Here is a 9,306-nt window from a genome sequence, read left to right as displayed (position 1 = left end):
CTCTTCCTCCCCCCTCCTTCTCTCTCTCTCTCTCTCTCTCTCTCTCTCTCTCTCTCTCTCTCTCTCTCTCTGAGTAGGGCTTGGTCATTGAGCGCTTAGGAAGAAGACCTCTCCTCATTGGTGGCTTCGGGCTGATGGCCCTCTTCTTTGGGACCCTCACCGCGACACTGACCCTGCAGGTGAGATATTGCGCCTGTCACATTTTAAGGGGATCAGCAGGTAACTGGCTTGCCTCTCATCACTTTGGAGTCTTGTGGGTTCGCCCTCTCAACAGACCCCTCCTGTGAGGCATCTCCCATGGAGCCTCAACTCCAGAGCCCTGAGGGGCATTGGCGATGGCCCCTGAAACTTGGAACAAGAAAGGGCCTGGTCTCTGGCCCTGCTACTGTCACAGACGACCTGTGTTGTGAACGGGGCTCCTCCCTTCCCCGTGCCTCAATTACCTATCTTTGGAGTGGGGGATTATGTTAAATGCCCTTAACTTACTCTTCCAGTTATCACCTCCTTGCAAAGGGAGCTGGGTACTGTGTGTCAGGTGACTTCTCAGGAACTCCCCTGTCACCTGGATCCCTTGTGCTGGAGTCCTGGCTTTTCTACTTACCATGTTTCAGGCTCCTCTTGGACCCTGGCTCTACATGGGGAAAGCCATCCCTGTAGCCTGGGCTGCTGTGAGGAGTCGCTGACAGCGTGTGGGAGGAGTGATGCAGGACTGTGTGTTTGTACCTATAGGTGCCTATATTTACACAGGAGAGCAATTATACCCGCTCTCCTTAAGAAACTCGGATTGTCTCCTTTGACAAACTTAATATTTTATTTTATGCATGCGGATGTTCTCCTGGCATGTGTGTCTGCACACCACATGTGTGACTGGTGCCCACGGAGGACAGATCCTCTAGAACTGGAGTTACAGATGGTTGTGAACCACCATGTGAGTGCCGGAAAGAGAACTTGGGTCCTCTGCAAGAGCAGCAGGGGCCCCTAACCACTGAGCCATCTTTCCAGCCCCAGATTACCTCCTTTTATGGAGGGAAAGTCCGAACCATAAATACAAGTGATCAGGTGTCACGGCTGGATGAACGCAGAGGTGGATTGGATCCCAGGGTCTTTATTACAGGCTCACGGCTTTCCTTCTGATCCCCACCCTTCTCAGGGCAGCCTGCACTCATGGAGCACCTATGGGTGTCTCAAGCCAACGGTGCTGGTAATTTTAGGCATTTTTTTTCTTTCCAGGAATAAGTCTTGACATTGAACGTTGGGCATCTTGGCCATCAGTCAGATATCCTAACATTCTAAACAGTTCTAGAAAGAGGCAAAGGTAGTGTGGTGATGTCAGAAGCCAGTCCTTCTGGTTCTTCCTTGGGAGACAGTGTGTTGCCTGAGCTGGTATTTTCCCGTATCCAGGCATATAGTTGTCCTGAGCTGGGTGGCTTTGTGGTGTCCTTGGACATCTGAGGTTTTGAGAGGAAAATAAAAAGGAAGCTGCTCTGGAATCGGTCTTTCTTCTGCCTCAGGCTTCCCCCCTCAATCTAACTCCCACCCAACAGGACCTCAGAGCTCTCTTAAGACCTGCCTAGAGATGAGTGACAGGAACCCCGGACACAGTCCATGAATGAGTTAGTGCCCCACACTCATGGGATGGCAGGAGCGTGAACACCGTGCTTCACACAGGAGGAGTGGTACTGAGTCAAGTGTGACGGTACTTGACTGAACACTTGCTCCGATCGATGCCTCCCTTTCGAGCAGTGGTTCTCAGCCTGAGGGGCTGTGATCCCTTAGAGGGTTGAATGACCCTTTCACAGAGCTCGCTAAAGACCATCGGAAAATGCAGATGTTTACATTATGATTCCTAACAGTAGTTATGAAGTAGCAATGAAATAAGTTTATGGTTGGGGGTCACCCCAACATGACGAACTGTATTCAAGGGTTATGGCGTTAGGAACTGAGAATGACTGCTTTCAAGCATTCGGTTTGCTGGGAATTATGCACTTATTTACACTCCCTGCTTACTAGTGACTGTGGAATGCCGCTGGCATCATCTTGCAACCCACATCAGAGAGCAGAATGGCTGAGTGGTTGCTGTTTGCAGTGACTGGGGCTCAGGGATAGGAATTGGCCTATCACACAAATGAAGTCAGGAAAATGCAAAAACTCAGATTCCCTGGCCATCCCACAGCTTCTCACCTGTTCATGTTGTCCTTCTGCAGGACCAAGCTCCCTGGGTCCCTTACCTCAGCATTGTGTGCATCTTGGCCATCATTGCCTCGTTCTGCAGTGGTCCAGGTAGGACACCCTCCTGTATGGTGCCTGGTCTGGGAACTGGAGAGAAGGGGCAGATATCTCCTTGTCCAGTGGGACACTTGGGCCCTTGGAAGAAGCAAAACCTAATGGGGGAAAGGGTGTGGCCCTGCTTGCCCTTAGGACTTACCTAAGTGCAATGGGCTGCCTTCATTCTGTTCCTAGAAAGCAGGTACAGGCTAATCCACAGACCTGCTGATGGTAATGTCTGAGAGCCCAATAATGATGACCCTGGGGTGCCATATGCCAGGCTCAGGAATGACTTGTGAGGAGTCAAAGATAATCAAGCTACATCCATGCCTTGGAGAAGTCACTGGTGACCTGGGAAGTTCACTGATGGTGGTGGCAGGGATCCATGTGTCACTGCTGGTAGACAGCACTGTATGAACCCAAAAGAACGAACTCCCTCAGGGATCCTGGCAGCTCCAGGGAAGAACACTATCAATAAGTAGCTGGGGAGCATTCTGGCCGCAGACCTGGCCAGCATGTGTGGCCATCCACCACCTTGTATGGTACCTGCTAACGGTGGAGCCACAATTGATGGAACTTCAATTAATCCAGTTCCACTGTTTCCTAGCCATGCATCCATTGGGAAGGTCTGTTCTTGTTGGGCCTCAGTTTCCCTCTCTGTGGGATGGAGTTTTCTTCATGGTCTTGTCATTTTCTGTTTTCGTGTCTGTGTCATGCTAGAGCCTCCATAAGACTGATCCTGAGAGGATTAGGGCAGCATCCAATGTGGCTGCACACTCTCTCCCTGATAGGACTTCATAGTCTTTTTTGGTTTTCTGTATGTTGATGAAAAGACTGAATTGTGGAACAGGGGTTCAGTTAGTCATGTATTGCCTAGTATGCAAGATGACCCCAGCATCTCCTAAACCAGTCATGGTGACATTTGCTTATTTGATTTCTAGCAATAGAAATGGAATTAAACCTATGTTATTTGTTGTTGATTTTAAGGGGGAGTCATGTTGTTGGTTCCCATTTGTAATAGGCGGATGGAAAGCATTTGTCCTTGTCCAAAGTTTTAGGGAACTCTGATAAGGTGACAGAGGAGACCTTGTAATGATCACAGAAGCACCAGTTCAACACACACACACACACACACACACACACACACACACACCATGAAGGCAGGGTGTTCAGAACAGCTGGAGGACAAAGGGCTGGCTTCACTAGATTTATGTCATCTTGACACACACTAGAGTCATTTTGGAGAAGGGGGTCTTAATTAAGAAAATACCCCTCACCACACTGACCTGTGGACAAGCTTGTAGTATATTTTCTTGATTGGTGATGGATGTGGGAAGGCCTAGTTTACTGTGGGCATTGCTTCCCCTGGGCTGCTGGTCCTGAGTGCTAATAAGAAAGCAGGCTGAGCAAGCCATGAGTTAGCAAGCCAGTAAACAGTACTCCTGCACAGCCTCTGAAGCAGTTCCTGCCTCCAGGTTCCTTCCCTGACTTCTCGGAGTGAAGGAGCTGTAAGCTAAAATAAAAACACTTCACTCCCCAAACTGCTTTCGGTCGTGGTGTTTGACTGCAGCTAAGACTTAGCTAAGACAGGTACCTATCAGGCAGGGCAGTGAGCTATCAGGAGACACCCTGCGTGCTGCAGCAGCCTATAGACCTGGGGACCTGATCTCGTTTCCTATGACCAACAACTGCTCCTCACTTCCCCTGTGGTCTTTCCCCAGCCCTCCGCTGATATTAGGCCAGATGCCCCCCCCCCAGCAGCTTTGAACATATAGGATGCTCTCTTACCTTCCAGTTCAATCCTGAGGTGCAATCGGCTTGTTGAATAGAGAAATGGCCAGGTCCTTTTTTCCCCCTTTCATCTACCCTCCCTATGCTAGGGATAGAAAATGAGTTACAGGTGAGCCTCCAGATTCTTTCCCAATGAACTTTATTCTCAATTTATAGACTAAGAGAAAAGCAGTTGAGGGTGATTAATTTCCTGAGTCACAGAGCTGAGAAAGAGCAGGTTTGGACCTTCACCATCTATCTTGTCCTAAGACCCATGATTCAACGCCTTCATATATACCCGGTTAGCGTGCATTAACTGCTTGCTAAAAACTTGGGTAGAATCAGGTACGTTTTGAGACTGACCTACAAAGTTGGCTCTGGCTAAAGGCACTTGCCCCTAAGCCTAAAGATATGCACTAGATCCCAGGACCCACATGGTGGAAGGAGAGAACCAACCCTTCCCCAACACAACTTGCCCTCTGACCTCCACACGTGTACCCACACCTATGTAAACAAATATACCTTTTCAAAGTGACTCAGAGGAAAAGGGGCCTACACAGAGATTTCTGGATCTGAGGAGGAAGCTCCCACGTGTTTCTCCTCGGGATGAGGTTCACGGCCATCTTCACCAATCTACCCTGCATGTATCTACACAAGACACAGTTTTGTCACGTGTGACAGACCTTCCCAGATGAAGGTGATCCTAAAGTGTGATGATTTCCATAGCTTCCATCAGTTTCTGCTTCAGACTTCGTGCCTACTCAGAAATCAGGGACTGGCCTTGGGCTTTAGCTCTTAAATTCAGACCCCTTAAGTCAAAGCACTTGGTGTTGATGAGAAAGCTTTTATGTCTCAGGGCATGAAATGCTCAGCTCCACGCTGGTATCTAGGGGGCTCCCTCCAGGGAAGTCACCTGTACCCTACAAGCACAGACTAACTTTTGGTCCTGATACTGCATCCCCAAATCCCTGGTGTTCACTTAGTGGCCATGCCTCCCCAGCAAGCAATAATCTCAGCCACAAGATGGACTGGGGTCGAGGACCACAATAAACTCACATTTAAGGTTGCCAAGCCCAAGGCCCAGGGAGATGACCTGTCTTAGGGAAATTCAAACTGTAAGAGCCTTGGCATCTGCCTAAGTCACTGGGAAGAGCCCATCCCGGGAGGGGCTCTCTAGAAAAATAAGGAATGAGGGAGCTGAGAGATAAATGGTATATTTGATGGATGTGTGATGAGTTGTGGGGGAAGGGAGTGCCTCCACCCATGTTGAGACATCCTTCCTCCTGAGGGACCAGCCACACGACCATATAGTATAGAATAGAGTTTATTCAGGGCATGGGGAGGGGAGATAAGAGGGTTGTAGAGGGAGGGAGGGAGGGAGGGAGGGAGGGAGGGAGGGAGGGAGGGAGGGAGAGGGAGAGGGAGAGAAAAAGAAAGAGAGAGAGAGAGAGAGAGAGAGAGAGAGAGAGAGAGAGAGAGGTAGAGGCTGGCCATGAGCACATGGAGAGAGAAGGGGGAAGGAGTGAGGGGACAGAGAGGGAGCAGGAAGAGCAAGAGAGAGGGAGGAGAGCCGGGCGTGGTGGCACACGCCTTTAATCCCAGCACTTGGGAGGCAGAGGCAGGCAGATTTCTGAGTTCGAGGCCAGCCTGGTCTACAAAGTGAGTTCCAGGACAGCCAAGGCTATACAGAGAAACCCTGTCTCAAAAAAAAAAACAAAAAAAACAAAAAAAAACAAAAAAACAAGAGAGAGGGGAGAGGAGGGGGGCAAACATCCCCTTTTATAGTGGGTCAGACATACCTAGCTGTTGCCAGGTAACAGTGGGGCAGAACTTAGACAAAATGCTAACCCCCACCCCACCCCACCCCACACACATACACTCCGGTAGCCATTAAGGAAATGCCAAGAACCCAGGGACCCTCTGGAATAATCCTCCCGGGAGAACCCACCAGTTTGCTCCAGACAGCTTCTCTCCTGAGCAGTCAATTTAAGGAGACCTGACAGGGAGTTAAAATTAGACAGAGGGAAGGAAAAACACAAAGCAGCAGTTTCCCATGACATATTTCATGTGTGCACAGCCTCAAGGTGGCTCAGAGAATCTCATAAACAAGGCAGTCGAAAGCTTCACTTTGAAGGACGGTAAATCTCTCTACATCTCATTTCCAGTCTGAAGGTTGACATGAGGGCCTGACACCCAGCAAGAGGGGAGCCTTAGTCGGGAGGACAGAGGTCCCCAGATGAGGACAGTGTTTTAAGCTGGGAATTAGGATGGAGGCCAGCAGTGAGAGAAAGGTGCTGGCCCAATAGGTTGTACCAGGTGCCTGCCTAGCACAAGTCTGGTCTGAAAAGAGGTCCCTTCTACTTATGATACCCTGGCCCTGTGGAGCCTTTCCTGTAGGTAAAAGTTACCTGAGGGCTGGGCGAAGGACATACAGGAGCCCTCTAGCTATGCAAGCCAGAGTTTCACAGAGGACCCAGCATCCTAACTAAGCTCTTGCAGACCCCAGAGGAGAATCTGAGTAAGGTGATGGGAACAGAGGCAAGTGAAACAGGGAAAACAGAAGGCCCTCATCACATCTACAGAGAAGGAAGTGAAAAGGTCCTATTCCTGACCTGGGGAAAACCTCGGGGAGTCAGACTTCGCAGTAACCATTTTTCAAGGGGTTTCCAGGACAGGGAGGGACCAGGACTAATGGGTGCTTGTGTCTAGCATTCTAGATTTATGTGAACATTGCTGTTCTTGTTCACTGTGTCTGTGATCTCACTGTTGATCAGGTCTGGGTTCTGAACCCTGCCCATGACACATGTGGTATACAGAGATAGATGAGAGGTGCGTTTATAACATGAACCATCCTGGAATAAAATTCAAGCCGCAGCTACAAGATCTCAAGTGTCTCATTTGGGGTTACAGACCAGAACACGAGCCCAGGTCACTAAGTGAAGAGCCAACAGAGATGAGTCTCCTTGTGCAATGGCTACTGTGCACACAGCCCCAGATATTCCTACCTGCTAAAAACTGAACAAGTGAGAGAGAAAAACAGAGAGGGGTGAAGAGAGGGAGAGACAGACAGACAGACTGACTGACTTCTATGCATACCTTTGGCCTTCTCACAGCTGAACTACCCAACTTAGATGGGACTCAAGTCCCCTGGGAAGCTAGAAAATTATGTCCAAAGCAGAGTGACAAAGAAAATTAATTTCTAGTCTTCATGACTAAGCAGGAATTATGGGGTAGAAAAAAATAGGTACAATTATATTCATGCAACTAGAACCATAAACTGAGACTCAGCCTGACACTAAGCCAGTGTGTGGTCATGATTCTTTGAGAGACAAACCCAGGTAGTACAAAATGATCTGTCATTGCCAAGGACATATCAGTGAATTTATATGGAGGTGAAGCTTACCTCTGTCTGGACTCATTAGCATGTGTTATTAATAGTAGCTCCCTTCTAGAAGTGGAAATCCAGTCTCATGCCCATAATCACACAGGGGCTTATAGGAAGGTCCCGGTGACATGAGCCTTCTGAATCCTGCTTGTGAACACGAAGACACAATGTAAAGTTATAGCTGCTCCTAAGCCTGGTAGGAGATGGCCTCCCCTACACCCCCCAAACCCTAGGCATAACTGTCCAAATCACTTAAAAAGCCATTTTGTGAATGATCTCCTTTCTAATCTGAGGGTAAGGCTAGAGGACTCAGCAAGAGACAGAAGCCACAGGACCAGCCACAGTGGGAAGAACTCCTATTCCCAAGGCCACCCAGACATGTGGGAAAACATGTGGTAATACTGTAGCCTGGAGTGAGGCTGTGTAGTGGTGCAGAGTGGTTGTCACCCTCCAAACCAAGGGGCACCTGCTCTGAAGTCAGAGACTTGTCAATGAGCTTCTCCAATATGGGACACCTCAGTGACCAACTGGAAGACAGTAGCCATATTCTCAGAGCATAGGAACCCAGATCAGGGAATGACAGGACAGCAGAGGGACTTGGGGGCAGGTGGGTGAGAAAGGAAACTAGCTCAAGGAAGCTAGCTCAAACCATTGTTCTAGTCTTGTTTCCATTGCCTTGCTAAAATACCCTGGCAATAGCGACTTTGAATGAGAACCGTTTATCTAGCTTACAATTTCAGGTGAAATTCCAGCATTGCAGGGGAGTTAAGGCAGGACCTAGAAGCAGGTAGTCACATTTACAATCAAGAGCAGAGAGACATGAGTGCATTCATGCTTGCCAGTGCTCAGCACCTCTCTACGCATATGCAGCCTATAGTGCCCTGTCTAGGAAGTGGCACTGCCCCACCACAGGCAGGTCTTCCCACCTGAATTAATGTGCTCAAGAGAATCCCCACAGACAAGCTCACGGTGAACATGGGCTAGGAAATCCCTTGTTAAGTCTCTTCCTAGGTGGTTCTTGAAGTTGACAATTAAACTGACCAGCGCAGTAACTTACCATCCATGTTAGTCACCTTCCCATTATTCAAAAATTACTTGAGACACCCAACTTAGAATCAGAGAGGGGTTGCTTGGGCTCATAGTTTGGGAGATTCTGGTTTGTCCTAGGGTTTTATTACTGTGAGGAGATACCATGACCAAAGCAACTCTTATAAAGAAAAACAATGGGGCTTCCTTCATGGCAGGAATCGTGGCGGCACAGGCAGACATGGTGTTGGAGAGGTAGTTGAGAGATCTACCACCACCCTCAGGCCCCTGTACCTTGAGAATGGCACCTCCACACTTCTGGAAGTTGCTAGGCAACCAGCCCAGCCACAGCTACTTCCCTGAATCTGGATGTATCCAGACAGCATCACCAGAGCTGCCAGCTCCAGCCATGCTGTTAAAACTCCCTCCTTCCATCATCTCAGACAACCTAGAGGTGTAGCTTCCTTATCTCCATTAGTCTGGAGCCCTGAGGGGCTGTAATCCCTGCAGAGGATACCCAAAGCTTGCTCCTCAAGTCAGCCCAGTCCCAGGTTCATGTTCATTTAGTAGGATATTAAGTTACTCTGATCAGATACTCAATATGCGTAACATCACAGTCCTGAATTATATGGATGCCAGGCCCATTATGTGCCAGGAGGCTACAGTTGGAAGGACTGAGCAGAAAGAGGTTGTTCACCTCTCAGCAAATGGAAAGTGGGGTGGGACAGACTGAGACTACGTATGTAACCTTCAACACACACTCACAGGGACCTATATCCTCCAGAGCTCTACCTCCTAAAGTTTACACACACACACACACACACACACACACACACACACACACACACAGAGAGAGAGAG

At 48.9% G+C, this 9,306-nt stretch overlaps 1 protein-coding gene across 3 annotated transcripts in view; it reads left to right on the top strand.

Annotated features, from left to right (window-relative positions):
- The window catches only part of Slc2a9 (solute carrier family 2 member 9), a 124,505-nt gene that overhangs the window by 90,661 nt on the left and 24,538 nt on the right, over positions 1–9,306 (top strand). For all 3 annotated transcript variants that reach the window (XM_021211027.2, XM_029545481.1, XM_021211028.2), the window contains 2 exons: positions 78–179; positions 2,205–2,280. In XM_021211027.2, the coding sequence (XP_021066686.1) occupies positions 78–179; positions 2,205–2,280 (178 nt within the window). The remainder of the gene's footprint in view (positions 1–77; positions 180–2,204; positions 2,281–9,306) is intronic.

Source organism: Mus pahari, chromosome 13 (assembly GCF_900095145.1).
Source record: "Mus pahari chromosome 13, PAHARI_EIJ_v1.1, whole genome shotgun sequence".
Classification (NCBI taxonomy): domain Eukaryota; kingdom Metazoa; phylum Chordata; class Mammalia; order Rodentia; family Muridae; genus Mus; species Mus pahari.
Note: the sequence above shows the minus strand (reverse complement) of the source record. Positions and strands in the feature narration are given on the sequence as shown.